The 17683-nt window shown below is 57.8% G+C and overlaps 1 protein-coding gene across 6 annotated transcripts in view; it reads left to right on the plus strand.

The window, feature by feature from the left end:
- SNPH (syntaphilin) overlaps nt 1–17683 on the plus strand; it is a 35992-nt gene that overhangs the window by 12863 nt on the left and 5446 nt on the right. For 2 of the 6 annotated variants that reach the window (XM_023251377.2, XM_023251378.2), the window contains 3 exons: nt 11263–11359; nt 11960–12166; nt 15563–15712. In XM_023251377.2, the coding sequence (XP_023107145.2) occupies nt 11310–11359; nt 11960–12166; nt 15563–15712 (407 nt within the window). In that variant the 5' untranslated portion in view covers nt 11263–11309. Of the gene's footprint in view, nt 1–9920; nt 9949–10715; nt 11360–11959; nt 12167–15562; nt 15713–17683 lie in introns of all 6 variants that reach the window. The other 4 variants (XM_023251375.2, XM_023251376.2, XM_045053791.1 and 1 more) reach the window with 4 other exon arrangements.

The following is a 17683-nucleotide window of genomic DNA, read 5'->3' on the forward strand; positions in this document are numbered from 1 at the left end:
TTTATTAATGTTGACTCATTAAAATACATACACGTGCAGGCTGAGGGAAAGTGGTCTATAGGCATGATATGGCCTTTGGGCTGCCAGTCTGGGACCTCTGGAGTCCCCTGCCCCTGGGTACCTTCTGGCTTTGACCCTCTGACTCCTAGACTCCTAGTCTACAAATGCTCCTGGAGATCATACTAGGCAGAATGATGTCCAGGTCTGTAAGAGGAGGAAGGCCAGTCTGCTCAGGAGGAGGTGGCCCTAAGTGGCTCTCCTGGGCCCCCTTACCTGCCCTAGGCAAATACATGGGCTTTAAAAGGCTCTGCCCTGCTGCCTGCTGGATACTGTATCCCAGCTGTGGCTTATGTGCTTGGCAGTTGTCCCGCACAACCTCTCTTTATCAGGACACTGATTAACCTCCCGTATCATCTACAAGGAAGTTGGGTGTGACCAGCATGAAGGCACACAACTCCCAGCTGCCCTGGGATTTGGATCCGGGAGCATCTGGTTCTACCTCCCGAGCTCCTGAATGCGGTCATTACACCCCTCGGAGGGGACCTGCCAGTGCTGGTGCTAATGGCAGTGTTTAGTACATGGAGCGGAGCACACACACACACGAGTGGGTCTGCATGTACATGCTTGTGCATAGCCACAGCTAGACCTATTGTGTGCAGAACTGTGCACTGGATGGCTGGGCTTAGTATAGTCAACTCTTGTTATTTGCAGTAGTATGTTCTGTGAAGCCGCTGCAAACCCTGAATTAGTGAATACTGAACCATTGTTCCTGAGGGAGAACACAGGGCAAGGCTCCTGCGAGCCTCCGGTCACACCGTTTTCATCAACAGATCAATACTGAACCTCATTTTGTGTGTGTTTCTGTCTAAAGACACCTTCTTTAGTGTCAGCTGTTGATTTCATGCGCATCGAACTCATGCGGACAGCGCTGTAATTCATACTGATCAAAGCTCATCTGACACACGTATTTTCCCAAAAGGCACATCACAGCCTTCTTGTGCCCAGGAACACTAGACGGTTTTTCAGCACTACACTGTTTTCATTTTAAACAGCAAAGTCACCAACAAAAAGCCCCAAAATGTGAAAAATGTGGCACAAAGAGGACACTTGTTTGCAGTATAAGAAGTCAAGGTTGCCTTCCACCCCAGCTGGGAAGTTACCCATCAAGGAAACTGACATTTTCCACCCCTCCCGTAAAAGAACTGTGGGTGTTGACTGTGGGTGTTACGAATCATTTTTAGCGAGTAGGTGAATTTGCAAATACAGAATCCGCAGATAATGAGGATCAACTATAGTCCTGTTTCCTTCATCTTTCCCCGGGGGCTGCTGTCAGGATTAGGAGTAGTTGGGACAACGAACTGGATTTTCTGGTGTGGGGATGTGATTTGGAGGGGCAGCTGCAACCAGTCCTGAGTCCTAACTTTGTCACACTTTTCTCATACATGTGAGTTGGCCCCCGGAACCTAAGCGTCCCTGGTGGTAAAATGGAGGGAACGCACCCCAACCTGTGGGGGACACATACGCGTGAATTGAGAGAATAATCCTGGGTGCCTGGCAAGATGCCAGTTAAATAACAGCTTTCATCCTTTCCCCGAAGATGCAGTTACTAAGTGGGTTGCACTCCAGTCCCTGCTACCTACTGAAGATTCAGATGATTCTAGTAGAAGAGACCAGCCCCTAAAGAAGACACCGTGTGTAGAAAGGACTGTCATGATACAAACAAAGTGCCATAGAGCTTTTTTTTTTTTTTTTTTTTTTTGCCCCTGTTTTCATTTGCTCAGAAACCTGCACTTGGGTGGTGACCTCAACCCAAGTGCACGCAGACACTCTTATTCAGCAAATATTTATCGAGGGCCTATGAGGTACTAGGTGTACTGGTCTAGGTGCTTCAAATTAGATAAAGAATAAAATGCACAAATATCCTTACCTCCCTGCAGCTTCTATTCCAAAGATAACAAAGTAAATGCATAAATGTCTTCACATAAGGACTGTGGAGAAAATAGAGCATGAACAGAAAAGAGGGGAGGGAGGGTTGTATTTAAAAAGAAATTTAATGTTTATTCTTGAGAGAGAGAGAGAGAGAGGGAGACACAGAATCTGAAACAGGCTCCAGGTTCTGTCAGCACAGAGCCCGACGCAGGGCTCAAACCCATAAACCATGAGATCATGACCTGAGCCAAAGTCGGACGCTTAACCGACTGAGCCACCCAGATGCCCCAGTTGTATTTTAAATAAAGGGGTCAAGGCAGGTTCACTGAGAAGGTGACCTTGGAGTAAAGACCTGCAGGGGGGAGAGAGCTGGGAGGGAACAGCATGTGCAAAGGCCCTGAGTGCGAGTGTGGACAGAACAGCCATGCGTGAGGGGAGCAAGAGGTGAGGTCAGAGAGAGGTGGAGGGTGGGGCGGGATGCAGGGCTCAGCCTCAGCCAGAGTAAGTAAGAGAAGCCAAAGCTTCTATTCCAAGATGGGACCATCGGGAAAGGTTTTGAGCGGAGGAGAGACATGACCAGCTCTCACACTCTAAAAGGATCCTCTGGCCGCTGTGCCGAGGTTGTAGGGCTGAGACTATTGCAGCCCCCAGGAAGAGATGGTGGCTGGGGCCAGAGAGGGAGCAGGGAGGCCCTCAGAGGCGTCACATTCCCATCAGGAACTCCTACTTGGGACACGTTCATTTTTAAGACATTCTGTCGGATCAAAGTGACGTCCTGAAATTCTGCCGTTTGGTAGGCAATGATTGGTTTGTGATTTTTTTTTTTTCCTTTTCCTTCTTTATTTTGGCCATTAGACCTAAGTGTGTGTAAATGATTCTGTGGTCAGGCACCCTGGAGATACCAGCTATTATATAACACTTCAGATTAGATTCTGGACTGGGGTAAAGGTTTAATATATATGATTAAAAGCGAGAATAGATTTCGGTTAGTAAATAATGTCCACTGTGTGTGGAATGCTTTCTGTATGCTGGATTCTTGCTAGGCATTTCGCTTGCGTCATTGCTAACCATAACCGTACTCATGCACATTGTAAGTAGCCCCATTTTACAGATAGACTAAGGCTCAGAGAAGTCAAGTCCTACTGTCATATAGCGGATGGTGGAGTTTGGAATTCAAATCCAGGTATATTTGAGCCCAAAGCCATGGTTTCTTTCGTTTAGATTAAGCCTCTTAACCTCTTCCGAAGGGCTTTTAAAATAGAACATAGATGTTTGCAGAAGTTCCTTTTCAAAGTGTTTTTAAAGCCTCATTTTCAGTAAATGAAGGGGTTGGGCAGCTCCTCCAGGGAGGGCTAGATTGTCACGGACTAGACTAGATTGTCAGGACTAGATTGTCATGTCGTGTCGTGTCGGAAGAGAGGGGAAGAGAGGGAGGGAGGGGGAGCCAGAGGCAGCATGAGTTTATGTGCCTCCCAGGAAGCGCTCTGATCTCAGATTAGGAGGGCGCTGTCCCCACAGAAAGGGACTGTGGTCCCAGGCAGATCGGAGGACATATCTACATCCCTTTAGGCCTCTGGTCCTTGCGCTCCTCATGTCCTTCAGTCTCTCATCAGCAAGGCACAACACACACAGGGCACCTTGCGTAAGAGGACACTGGCTCTCCTCTGTCTTAGGACTCTCCCTGCTGGTTCCCTAGTCTTCCTCCCCCAACAGCAAATCGCAGGCAACAATGTCTCTTGTAGCCTCTGTTTTAAGATCTTTATTTCTCCCGGAAGACCTGGTCTGCCTCTTGCCCTCCCTTAACCATGAGAACAAGAACACTGGGCATGGTTTCCTTTATCGCAATGGCAGCCAGGAGGCCCAGAGTTGACTCTGAGCCTCGTTATTGCCGCCGTGTTTGCTGTTCGTGGTCAGGCTGCGTTCGTTCCCTTCTTCCCTGGCCTCGCTTTCGGCGTCTATTTTACTACAGGTCATTTGTGAGCTGCTCTCGGGGTGGGGGGTGGGACTTGTTCTGTCTCACCCCTAGGCTTCCTTCCATGACTGTTTTACTTAAGCTGCCCCTCTTGATCTTATTTTATAGAACTTCTGCCTGGATTCAAAGGAGGATGGGGAAGGGGGGGGGGGCGATGGGCTGCAGTGCAGAAGCCTCATCACTGGAGATCACAGCCTCTGGGTTTCATTTTCTCTCCGTACAATGATGGGTTGTGACGAAGTCTGGCCGAGACCCCTTCCATCCTGGAATTCTGAGAGTGGGTTGGCCTTGTTGGTACCTGGGGACAAATGTGGGAGTGGGGGAGGGGGCAAGGCAGGGACCTGGACAAAAGGCAGAGTCCCTAGACGTGGCGGCCCCACCATCTTTTCTTCCTCTGGTGCCGGAGAGCTGGAAGTTCAGGAGGAGGAGGAGGAGGCAGGGAGAGGCGCCAGGCTCAGGCTTGACAGCTCTATCAGCCAGGAAGCCCAGGAAAGCATATGCTGCGGCCAAGGTCGCTGAGGGTCTCCATCTGCCGGAGTCCCCTTGCCAGGCAGCCACGGAGCTGGGGCCAGCACCAGAGCCCCTCGGTCCCCCCGCCTCCCCATGGGTGTGTGCAGGCAGGCAGGGGGGATGGAACCCAGTGTTCCCCTGCCGTCCCCTCCCCATACAGGAGGGCACATGGCCTGGGGTCTTGGAGGTGCTGGCTGGGGAGAGGCACAGGAGGAATTTCTCTTCCAACACTCATCCTTGCTCTGCTTGCCTCCCGTTTCGGTGGTGTCCCCCTCATCCACACCACGGCCTCAGGGTCTCCTGGGAAAGTGGTTTTCTGCAGCATAACCCCAGTTCTATTGTGTGATGAGACCTTCGTGATGCGGTAGAAACGCAGGCGCCTACGACCTGGAAGGCCAAGGTGTGACCTTGGGCAATCTTGCCACCTTTGCGGCTTCGGGTTTCCCATGTGTCAGTAGGAACCGTCTCCACCGGGCCTCCCTGCGCAGGGGACCGGTGAGGCGCAGACGGGCTGGTGGATATGCAAAGCTTCCAAAGGGGCAGCCACGGTCTCCTGTCTCCTCTGGGCTGACCCAGGGTCAGGAGCACCAGGGAGGCCCCCCGGGCCCGGCTGCCTGAGTCAGGTGGAGGGCGGAGGGCCGCTTCTATTCCCACCCCGCAGCAACTGGCTGAGCCATCCCAGTGATTCCCTTCCCCTCTTTGGACCATCCCTGTCCTTTTACAACTGTTCACGTAAAATATATATTATGTGGCGGTGCCAGGGCGGCTCAGTCGGTTGAGCATCTGACTTCAGCTCAGACCGTCTCACGGTTCGTGAGTTCGGGGCTCTGCACTGTCAGCACAGAGCCAGCTCGGGATCCTCTGTCCCCCTCGCTCTCTGCCCCTCCCCCGCTCACGCTCGCTCCCTCAAAAACAGGCATTAAAAAAATAGCTTCAAATATATATTATGGCAGTTTGAGAATGTGCTTTTTATTGTGATAATAATTCACACACCATAAAATCCCCCCTTTTAAAATGTACAGTCCAGGGAGGGTTAGTATACCCAGAGAGGCGTGTATCCATCACCACTGTCTAATTCCAGAACATTGTCATCATCCCCAAAAGAGACTCCTGCCAGCGGTCCTCGCCTGCTCCTCCTTCCCCCAGCCCTTGGCAACCCCTCGTCTGCTTTCGGTCTCTATAGATTTGCCTGCCAAGGACATTTCCTATAAATGAAATCATATAACGTGTGGCCTTTTGCATCTGGCTTCTTTCGGTTAGCGTCTTCCGAGGTTCATCCATGTTGTAGCAGGTGTCCGTACCTCCTGCCTTTTTTTTTTTTTTTTTTGACTCGGTGATATTCTATTACCTACCTATCCCTCATGTTATCTATGCATTCGTTGGACACTGGCAGGCATTGGGGTTGTTTCCCTCCGTGCGGAACGCTGTGGCTACGAACATTGCCGAACGAGTTCTTGTTTGCACCCCGGTTTCCTATGCTCCGGGGGATATCGACCTAGCAGGGAAATTGACAGGTCACACGTTAACCCTACGCTTAACGTTCCAAGGAGCTGCCGTGCCGCTTTCCCCGGCGGCTGCACCACTTTACCTTCCCACCAGCAGTGCGTGAGAACTCCAGTTCCTCCACAGCCTCGCCCACGCTCGTCTTGGTCTGTCTGATGATAGCCATCCCACTAGACGAGAAGTAGCTCATTGTGGAAAATACATAGTACGCGGTTAAGCCTGCAAAACCTTTCTCAGAGAAGCAGTCTCACGGCAGGGCCTTCCGTATGTGGAACAGATACAAGGGGAGCCTCTGCAGGTGATGAGGAGGCCTGAGCCCACCGCTCAGCAGGCCCAGAGGCAAATCCTCTGGGGGGTCTGAAGACCAACCCCGGGCTCCACGCTCATCCAGGTCCGGAATCTGAGTCTAGTCGCTGAAGATTGTGGCGTGGCGGCCATCGCAGCCCCCAGCGCCGGCCTGCTTGCCTGGGGCAGCACCCCTTTCCCACCCCTGGCGTCTGGGTTGGGGGTCCGTCCAGCCGCTGTGCTGGGGCTGTCACAGCGAGAAGGAGTCCGATGGCCCCCACCTGTGGCCCCAGCGCTGAGGGCGGCTTGCGCAGGACGGAGGAAGCGAGCTGGAGAAATGCCTTCCCAGGTTCAGGAAGAAAGGCCATCCGTTTCTCGGGGGCTGGGCACCCACAGTAGCCGGGGTCACGAAGCCAGCGGAAGGTTTACCGAGCTCCCCGGCCGCGGATAGCCCCCGGAGCACTAATCCTCCGGGACTCGGAGTACGGCTGCTGGCACGCTCCCAGCCCAGGCTTGCACCACACTGGTATTCGAGGAGCACCAGACGCTCTGCTGTTTGCTGGGAGCACTGTTCGGCATTCTCGTGTTGCCTTGGCAGAGAGAGGACCCCTCCCAAGCTCTGTTCTGTCGGTTGCGTCCTCTGCTTTCCGCAGCTGTCGGAGGCCTGAGTCATCAGAGACAGATTGTTCTGTTCCCTGGGGTTTTAGGATGGCTTTCTTCTCTTACTGATGGCCGAGTCGTTGCAAAAACTCATTGATAGTACATACAGGGACTTTCACTTAGCCAGAATATTGGATTAACCCAAGTGCCTGGTCTCTCCCCCCAACGACTCACTGATTGAGTAAACTGCCACAGTGTCTCTTCCGAGAAATGCAGCTTCCTCGTGTTACCGAGGTGGAAACTGAAACCCAGGAGCCCTAGTCATTGAGGGAGAATGAGGCTTTCATTGTAAGTCCGTCATTTCCTTAACAGCTCAGGATCACGGAAGGTTGGATCCAGAAGTGTCTTAGAGACCATCTAAGCCAACCCCTTGGCCTACCAGACATGCTCAGACCATTGTGTTGCTAACAGTTGTGCATTGGTTGTGTTTGTTTTTTATGAAGCCCCCCAGAGGGTGGTGGTCCCTGAGTTTCAACCCAAGGCATGGCATGCTAAGTGGTCATGACAGTAAGTGATGGGAAAGTCCAGGGCGAAAGCCGTGCAGGTCAGAGCCTTGCAGGAGGCGTGTGATGCGTGCATGAGAACAGGGCAGGGAGGGTGCTGCAGGCTGGACCAACAGCCCACGTGGAGGTGCCAGAGTGACTGATGGGGCATTCCTGGGGGTCAGCAGGCCGCTGACAGCACGTTGGCAAGGGTATGGGTGAGCGGGCCTTGAATGTTGGCAAGGGTATAGATAAGCAGGCCTCGAATGCCAGAATCAAGAGCCGTGCCCAATTTTTACTCAGTCGGGGGCCCCTGATGCCTCTCAAGGGTCCAGATGCTCTTCTCCATTGATTTCCCACTTGGAAGTTCGCGATAACCTCCTGACTGGTCCTCTGCCTGCATTCCTGTCCCTTCCCAGCCACGCTCCACAAAGGCCCCCTACCCCGGGGGGCTTTCTAAACTGCAAGTCTAAACTGGGCCTCTGACCTCACCAGACCCCCTAGTTTCCTCAGCAGCTCTCCAGCCGTGCCATGCGGTTGAACAACTCACTGCCTTTGCCCAGCCTTCTCCTTCCTTCCCACCCGCTTTCTCCTGCTGCCGAACTCCTATTCATCCTTCAAGACCCAGCGTAAATTTCCTCTTGGAGGAGCTGTCTCTGACCCTCGTGAGGCCATGTGATGCCTCGAATGGGTCTCTGTTTTGAAGCCCGCACTGCGTTGCACTTATCTATACTGGCAGTTCCCACTTTCAAGCGTGTGTTGTGTGGCGGGCACTGGGCTGAGCCCCGGGCATGCATTATCCTGCCACAGTAACCACGTGAGGTGCACCCCACGACGGCCCCACTCACAGATGAGGAAGCAAAGGCTCAGAGAGGTGGTGTGGCTCACCCAAGGCATGCGTGTGGAGGCTGACAGAGCTGGGATTTGAGCCCAGATCTGTCTGACTCTGTTTCTACGTCCTTCTGTCTCCTGTTCCCTGGATCCTGCTGTATTCCCTGGACCCCCATTGTAGGCCTTTGGGAGACCATTGGGTGTGGGAGGGACGGATCAAAGCGGGGGGCGCAGCAGCGTGGTCATGATGTGGGCAGGATGGGGACGTGGAGGGAGGCCGGAGTGAGGGCCTGGGTTTACTCTGGTGTTGAGGCGAGAAGAGACTCTCAGTCCGGCGCCCCACGGTGAAGGGTTTCCTTTCCACCTTTCATTCCAAGTGGCAGCCTCTGGCTGCCAGGGGACAGGGCTGTGGGACTCCGGGGAGCTGGCAGGCGGCATGGAGACAGACGCCATGGCAACCCGCCTCCTCTCTGGGGCCTGGAGGGGGAGGAAGGACCTGAGAGAGCACACGGGGCGCACCAAGGCTTCTGAGTAGGATCCTGGAGAGGTGGCTCCCTTTGGGCCTGGGTGGCTTCTGCCCTCCCCCGAGGGATCCCCCGTCCCCCCCGCCTGCAAGGTCCTGTCCCAGCAGGGGAAATGCCTCTTCCACCCCTGTCCTGAATGAATGGCTGGCTCTGGCCTCCCAGGAGACCAGCAGGTCCATCCAGGTACAAACACTGTCTTCTTCCCGCCCCCTGGGCCAGGGAGGAAGGAAGAGGGAGCACAGGAGGAGGGAGGTGTGGGGTTGCCGAGCAGGTAGGAGCAGGGACAGAGGAGACAAAGCTGTCATTGTACTGAGGCCACACTCAGCTCCAAGGCAAACCAGGCAACTTGCCTGCCTCCCAGGACAGAGGCCCGGGACTCCGCCTGGACTTTCCTCGCTCCTTAGCAACCTTTACCCAAGCTGGCCTGGGAGAGTGAGGCCTGTCCTCGGATCTGAGTCCTGCTGAGTCCTGCCTCTGCTGAAAAGTCCTCCTGAAGGCACAGCCTCTTCAGGGCATCCCCCCAAAAGCGACAAGGGAAGGGGGTGAGGCCGGGAGGGTGGCTGGGGCAGCCGGGCCGCCTGGGACGAGAAGCCAGGGTCTGCCGGGCCCTGCGGCTCTGCGAGCTGGGGCCCACATGTGATAATGCGTCACCCCCCTGTCGGCCCCAAGCTGTGCCCAGGAGGCCCGGAGCCCTTGGTAGCCTTCCTGACAAGTGTGGGGAGCACTGTCTTCCGTCCCGTGGCTCCTCCTTCAGGGGTCGGCCCTACATTGCCTGGAGGCCCTGCCTGATTGGGGCATGATGGGTGGGAGCTGGGGCGAGCAGCTCAGGTGACGGGCATGGTGTCGGCAGCTCCGGCACCCGACACCTCCGGGCAGACAATGCTGGCTGTGTCCAGGCCCTCCGGGGGGACAGGCCACGTTCTGTGTCACGGCCAGGAAACAGGCCACCTGAGCAGCGCCTTTGTCCTCTCAGGAGGCAGCCCCGCCACCGGGCAGGTTGACCAGGCTCCCGGGAGGACGTGGATGTGGGAGGCCCGTGTGACCAGGGGTGGGGCCAGCCAGGGGACTCCGGAGTCTGAGACCCAGGCCCTCGGGCGCCTGGTGTTGGCCTGGTTCCGATGTTGGCCCTGCCCACACTCTGGGGGCGTGACTGGGGCAAGTCCCTCCTCTGGGAGGCTCGGATTCCTCATCTGTGAGGGGACTAATCACAGCACTTCCTCATAGGGATTTTGGGAGGAGTCAATGGCACACTGTACGTAACGTGCTTGGCACGGGGTCTGCGCGCAGCGGGGCTCGGTGAAAGCTGTTCTCCAGCATGGGGGAAGGTTGGGGCATGGTGTCCTTGGCCAGGTCTCCAGGAACCCAGGCTGCTGGCCTCAGGCCCTGCTCTGAGCACGGAAGAAGGAGGGAACTGGGGTCTCTGGAGCTGGCCTAGGACTAGCAGGTTGGCGCAAAGAGCCCAGCCCCGCCCGCCTCGGACTCCAGGGGTCTGGGGGGACGCCCAGTGCCGGAGGCCTCCCGACAACAGCCAACGCTCAGCCTGCCATGGGGCTTCTCCCCTCCTTAGACCCTTCTAGGGCTGCCCTTGGAGCCTAAGCCCCTACCCACTTGTCAAGAGTGCCAAGGAAGGGTCCCTACAGGCCTGGTCACTTCCTACTAGGTCCAGCCCGCCAAGCACCCCCCACCCCCGCCAGAGGAGGGCTTCTGTACCCATTCACCCCCCTTCCTCATCTGCTTTGAGCCTGTGCTCTGAGGTCCTGACGCATGCCCGAATCAGCATGCGTGATTGCATGAATGGGTGCAGGCCTGCCTGTGTGTAGCATGCGTGGGGGGGGGGGGGGGGGGGGGGGGGGGCCTGGCTGCACGTGCTGCATTGTGGGCGGGCCCCGAGCATGTTCACTGAGATGTGTGTGGCCTGCCTTAGAATGGCAGGGACCTAGTACCTTCTCACATTCGTGTGTATCCGTATGTCTTTCTACACGTGTGCTGGTATGTTGGTCTGTCTTGTCTCCCCTATAGACAGGAAGCCCTGAGCCACACGCCAGCGGGCGCCCTGGGAAGGTGACGTCACGACTAGCCCAACCAAATTTGGGGTTCCTGGTCCTGCTCCAGGAGTCCTCCAGCCTGCAGCCCCCGCCGAGGAGGGAGGACTGTCTACCGTGGGGTGGGGTCCGAGTCAGGGATCGGGGGTCCCGGCTTGTAGTGTAGAGAACTCAGTGCTGTGCTGAGTCAGGAGCCCTGCCCCGAAGCCCGCGTGACCTTGGGCCAGGCCTTCGAGCTCGCTGTCCACATTCGATCATCCGGAGAACACAGGGTCGGATCTCTGATTTCCGGCTGCCCCCGAGGCCCTGACGTTCGAGATTTTTAAGTCAGGTGGCAGGAGTGTGCTAACTTCGTTGGTGGAGGGAGCTGTGGCCAGAGCCTGGCGGCCGGGCCCTCGCTCGGTCCTGGGGTGTCCTGCTGAAAGGCGAGAGGAGAGCCATGCCAGGCAGCGGCCCCAACGAGAGGATGACATGGCCTGGTCCGGCCCTCCCCGCGGCCCCCCCAACGCGCCCTCTCTCCTCAGCCCCGGGGACACCGCCCATCCCGCCCCTCACCCGGACCCGCAGCCTCATGGCCATGTCCCTGCCGGGCAGTAGACGGGCCTCTGCTGGATCCCGCAGGTGAGTCTCCCCCTTGGCCTCAGAGGGCGGGCGGAGGGAGGGTCTCCGTCCCCACTCTGCCACCAACATGCAGGGTGTCCGTGAGCAAGTCATTTCCCCAGTTTTCCCAGCTTTAAAACTGGGCTCGCCAACACTCACCTCCTCCTGGAACTATTTAAGGGCTCAGATGACGCAGTGGATATAAAAGTTCTCTGAAGAATCAAACCACTGGATTCCTACCATCACCAATGCTGTTGTTACACTTCACAGTTACCGGAGGGGACTCACGCCGTCATCCACTCTGGCTCACTCGGGCCCCCCTGCCCCCTTGACTTTGACCTTTGTCCCTACCCCGGCCTGCCCTGCTCTGCCCCACCTGTCTCGGCCCACTCAGGGCCCTCCTCTGGGGTTGGGGGACCCTGAAAGTTGAGGACCCCTGGCGAGACAGATGGGACCCCCCCCCCCGCCCTTGGCCCTGCCCAGCCTCCATTCCTGTCCTGGGGAGCCAGGAGGACCGGCCTGCTCCTGGTTTTCCATCTTGATTTGCGCTGTCTGTTCTGTCACCCCTGTCTGTGCGTCCCCCTCTCCCCTCTGCTTCTCTCCCCGGTGCCGACCCCGCAGCGGGGGCCCTTTGGGCCGCAGCGGCCTGGCGGTGTTCGCCCAGTGTCCGCAGCTGCCCGCCAGCCAGAACGAGCACCTGCCTCTTCTCCCTGCCTCCAGGCGCACCTCTCCGCCAGTGAGCGTGCGGGACGCCTACGGCACCTCCTCTCTCAGCAGCAGCAGCAACTCGGGCTCCTGCAAGGGCAGCGACAGCAGCCCCACGCCCAGGTAAGGCCTCCCCTGTGCCTGGTCTCCTGCTGGCTGTGCACTTGGGCGCCGCGGGCGGGCCGGGGCTGTAGGACTCCAGCGTCACTGGCTGTGCGGGTCACGGTCCCAGAGCCTCAGCTCCTCCTGTTTGAGGGAGGGATGTGACACCACCAGCCGCACATCACCCTGTGATGCTCTCAGAGCGAGGGCCCGGAAGTGTCCGGGACCCCGTCCCGTCTTCCTGCCCCGCCGTCCTTGGGGTACGGTTTTGTCCTTGCCGTTCCAAGAGGCTCCTACCCCCCCAGGCATCAGGCCAGCATCGGGTCCAGAAGGAACAAGGACCCAGTGCCTCCTGAGAAGGGGCACCTTCCCCGGGACCTCTGTCTCCGCCTTGCCAGCTGGCACTGGCCGTGGCTGCAGGGCAGGTGGTGCCGGGCAAGATAGGTAGGGACAAGCCACTCGCGGCATCTGCCATCCCGCTCTCCTGAGGGGCCCCTGTGAGAGAGACGGAGGTGGAGCTGGTCAGGAGAGCGGAGTGTGTCACAGCGTGGCACCTGCCGGGCTGTGCCCTCAGGGAATGGCGGAATGTAACGGGAAAAGCAGGATCGGCTGGGGAGACAGGTGAAGGGAAGCTGTGCGTCCTTGCAAACCAGGGAGGGACAGCCGTAATGGCGGCCCATCCTCGTTCCCCAGTGGAGCCGGGGGAGCGCGGCCTTGGCGTTCGTACTTCCCATCTCTGAGTCTCCATTCCCTTATCTGTAAAGAGGGGCCAACATCCCACAGGTCTCTGTGGGTTGATGTCTGCAGGTGGCCCGTACTGGCCGCTGCCCTCGTGAGGACTTTGGTCCCACCTGGGGGTCCTGGGCCGCCAGGCCGGCGAAGGCTGGCCTTGGCCTTCCGGCAGAGACGGTGTCATTGGTGCGAAGTGATGCCCAGATCAGGCCGAGACGGCTGTTCTCCGAGTTTTCCGCCACGACACGCGTGACGGGTGACACGCGTGTGCAGGACCCACGCCTCAGCCTCCTGGCTGCAACCCCAGCTCGGGGTGGCGCGCAGCAGGTGTGAGTGGCGCTGACGGATGCGTCCACTTCGAAAAGTCTATGACAGCAGATTTTTGCAACGCGTGTCATCACGGCAGTCCACGGGGGCGGCCCCAGCCCCGAGGCTGAGAAATCCCGTGAGAGGGTCTCCTTGCCCACGTGGACAGTGTCAGCTGTGGGTGAGCAGCGGGGCCTTGGCTGTGGCCTCGGTGCAAACAGCCAGGTGTTCCGGGGCGTGAACAGCGGAGAGCCATGAATCACGGTGTATGCTTCTTCTCGGTTATATGTAAACATATTTTTTCCCCTTCAAGGATAGAGCTAGTGACTAAGAACGTATGAGTGTTAAGTGTTACATTAGAGCAAAAAAGCACATTAGAGAAAAACCCGTGAAAGCACATAGGAAGGGTGAGAATGGCTACTTGTTCTGTAATTCTCAACTGCGCTGGCTTAACCGATCCTGGAGCCCGGGGCCCCGCGAGAAGCCCCTTGTCACTCGGCACAGACCGGTGCCCCTCTAGTTGGAGTCCCTGCGTGGCAGCTGCCGGGATGTCTGCAGCGTGGGGCCCTGGCCCCCGCTGGCTGGCTTCTCTCTCGGAAGGAGATTCTTAGAGTCCGCAGAGGGGGAGTCCCCGGCTCGCGACCCACGCCACCCCTCTGCCCCTTGTCACGCGGAAAAACAGGCCAGCGTGTGATGTGACCTGAGTTAAACCTAGGGACCACGAGGCGAGGAAGTAGAGGAGAATCATTTCTCTTTCTCTCCGCCTCTGTCTACACATTCTCTTCGATGGCTGATGGTTTAGAAAGACTTCTTTCCTCCATAAACATTAACCGGCTCCCACAGAGCCGTTCACACTCCCTCCGAGGTGGCTGCTTCTGCGAACCAGGGTCAGACCTGGCGATGTCATTGCCCCTCCCTAGACGCGGGGGTGGCCGGCCCCTAAAGGAGCAGGAGTCGGACGGCCACAAGGCCTCTGCCAGGCTGTGTGAGAACGTGCCCAGGCTTTTAAGACAAGACCCAAGGAGGTTTCCTCGTGAACAGAACAACCCGCAGGCAGGAAGCTGTGAGTCGAGGCGGCTGGGCCGCGTGTGTTGGTGAAATCGGGTGCTCTCCGCTGGGTGCAAGCCTTGGACCTCCGTCCTCCACTGGGTGGGAATCCCTCCACCTTTGCTGAGCTGGGTCCAGGGCGTGCTCACCACTCACCACACACACACACACACACACACACACACACACACACACATCTGTGCCACCCGAGGCCAGGTTGCATGTGGCACCCGGCTTGCTGCCAGCTCAGGGTTCAGCCGTTAACGAGGAGAAGCCCCGAGCTGGTGAGCGATCACACGTGCGTTTGCGTGTGCCCTCAGAGCACCAGCGCGTATGCGGGTGGCAAGGGTCTGTGTGCATCTGCGTGAACCCGCGTGTGGGCCGGCGTCCTAGTACACGTGAGTGGCCCCTGAGGGTGGCTGCGGGGTGGCAGGACACATGGGCACGGGTGTGCGCACACGGAGGTGGGCGCGCAGACACAGACAGGCCGGGGTAATCGTACTCAGATGTGTACTCCAAGGAAATACGTGTGCATGGCCGTGCAAACTCGTGTGTCCGTGAGGATGGCAAGCAGGGCGTCAGAGTGTGTTTGGAGACCGCCGTGCGTGCACACGTGTCTGCACCTGCTGTTTCCCCCACGGTCCTGCAGGCCAGGCGGTGACGGCTCTCCGCTCTGGGGGGTGTTTGCTCCTGCACCCGGTTGGGGGGGGGGGAGTCCTTGCCGCCACGCAGGCCCTAGGGGAATGACACAGGGAGGGGGACCACGTCGGCCTCTGGCCCCCAAACGCATTCTCTGGGTTAGGAGCCTGGACACTTGAGTTCTGGGATCGCCACTGGGACTGAGCTGACCGATAGCATCAGGAGGGCACAGAACACGGTGCCAGGCTGTGCGCGTGCTGTCGTGTGTCCCCACCCCAACTAGAGAACCCCCGAGCTCCCCACTGTGGTCTTCTCACAGAAGAGTTTTTATTTTTTTAATGTTTATTCATTTTTGAGAGACCAAGAAAGACAAAGCGTGGGCAGGGGAGGGGCAGAGAGAGAGACACACACACACAGAATCCGAAGCAGGCTCCAGGCTCCGAGCTGTCAGCCCAGAGCCCGACACGGGGCTCAAACTCGCCGACTGCAAGATCACGACCTAAGCGGAAGTCAGATGCTTCACCGGCTGAGCCACCCAGGTGCCCCCAGAAGAGCTTTAACAGAACCTACCTTCCGGAAGGTCTGGGTGTTCTCATGCCCACCCGGGCTCCTGGGGGAAAGCCTGGCCCGGAGATGTCTGGTGATGGTTGGGGACCTCTTCCTCCCTCCGCGCTGACATGTGTCCCCACGCAGGCGCTCCATGAAGTACACGCTGTGCAGCGACAACCATGGCGTCAAGCCCCCCACCCCAGAGCAGTACCTGACCCCACTGCAGCAGAAGGAGGTGTGCATCCGGCACCTGAAGGCGCGGCTGAAGGACACGCAGGACCGGCTCCAGGACCGGTGAGCCGCTGGCGGAGGGCTGGGGGTGGGTGGGCAGCCCTGGGCAGCCCTGGAGACCCGCTGGCCTGGAGACCCAGGGCCCTGGGGCACTTCCGGGAGGAAGGAGACGCTGAGGGCTTCCTGGCACCCGGCCTGCCCTTTCCTTCCGGCAAAGCCCTGGGGAAACCCCTTTCCAGAGCCCTCAGCCGCCCCTATGCTCCCCTCAGCTGCTCTCCCTGACTGCAGGCAGCTTCCCCTGACAGCCGGTAGTCCTCCCCACACCTCAAGGTGGTGCTCTCCCACTTTGGGCCTGGCAGCCCCATTTGGCCACTTCTTATCCCTGGCTCCTTTCCACCTGGGGAGCAGGGCCACAGGGCATCCTTCCTGGCTCACCTTCCCTGTTGGGGGAGGGGGGACACCCCCTCAGCCCCTATTTGTTTCCACCCAAGGAGTCACCAGTGGGGGGGTGGGGGCTCTGGGCCCACCAGTTCAGGCCCCATAAGCCTTTCTGCTCATCTACTTACAGACGATGTGAGATCCTGAGAAACCTTTCCTGAACTCCTACCCAGCCCAGGGGACCCCAGCCCCCCCGTCCCCCACGGTCCCATCTGAACTCATTCTCCAGACCTGAGGGCAGATCGTGACCCTCTCAGCTGCTACCTTTCTGGGCCAGCGGCTTCAATCTTTATGACTGAAGCTTCAGGACTGCCCTCTGATCTCTTCATCACCTTAATCATTTCCTCTGCGCTGTGTCAGTTCAAATCCGCAGCCGCTGGGAGCTGGATCCCACGCTGTGCCGGGCACTGAGGGCCGGGGCAGGCCACCGCGAGCATGGCTTCTTTCCTCTTTTTAAAAAACCCTACAGTTTCCCTATCCAAAGTGTACAATTCAGTGATGGTTAGTATAGTCACAGAATCGTGCCCCCATCACCGGTATCTAATTCCAGACTATTCCCATCACCCCAGAAACAAACGCCATTCACAACCGCAGCCAGGGCCCAGGCTCCCGGTTACCGCTAATCTTTTCTGTCTTTCTGGATTTGTCTGTCCTGGACACGGCATATAAAGAGAAGCATACGCCATGCGTGAGCACCCCTTCCGTGACCAGTGCTCTGCCAAGTAGCCAATCCGGTTTGGGTTTGTTGTGGTTTTGAACCACAGGAAGTTACAGGTGGCATTCTGTGGGCCTCCTCGTCTGTAGAGTTGGGATTTCTATTTTTAGCTCCCATCATCTTCTCAGTGATGCCCTGGCTCTGCCTGGCCATTTGCACTAATGTCCTCAGGAAGCAGACAGCCCATCACGTCGCTTCCTTTCTGGGGCTAGTCCAGCGGCTGGAGCAGACGTCTGCCCTGTGTGGTTTGGGCACGACGCCCTGGCATGGACGTGCCGACACCTCAAATCCCTGGCCACGCTTGCGGGAACCTGCAGCGGCTCTTTGCTTGCCCCCCTGCCACACGGCCCGCTCTCCGTGTGTTCGCTTTGATACCTGCCTCCTGCAGTCACCTACCTTCTCCTTAAAGAAGCTTCTAGACTCTGTGCTTTTGTTTGCCGTGTCACCACATCCCGAGATGGCCTTGCCCCCGTCCTGCTTCCTTGGCGAACTCCTCCTTCGAGGCTCGGTTCAAATGTAACGTCCTAGTCGGGGTGGGGAAGCCACAGCTCCCTGGCCTGGGGTCCTACTGGCTCCAAGGGGAGAGGGGAAGGGCCCGGCCACACTGAGCATGCCCAGTCCCTTCCTCCAAGCTCGCTCTCCCTCCCAGGACACAGCGCCAGTGCAGAGGGTATCCGTAGAGTGAGTCCCAGTTAGGGTCTCCCGTGCCTGCTGGTACATCTAGTATTGCCACTCTGAGTAGCTCCATCACGGAGTTGTTTCCTTTTGGGTGGTCCAGTCCGCTGTTTTCCAGATAATGCCATGGCCGACCTTCACGGCCACCACAGCCCCTCATCCCAGTCCCTGTGACCATGAGTCCTGGCCTCATTTCCTGAGCTGCA

Source organism: Felis catus, chromosome A3, assembly GCF_018350175.1.
Source record: "Felis catus isolate Fca126 chromosome A3, F.catus_Fca126_mat1.0, whole genome shotgun sequence".
In the NCBI taxonomy this organism is placed as follows: domain Eukaryota; kingdom Metazoa; phylum Chordata; class Mammalia; order Carnivora; family Felidae; genus Felis; species Felis catus.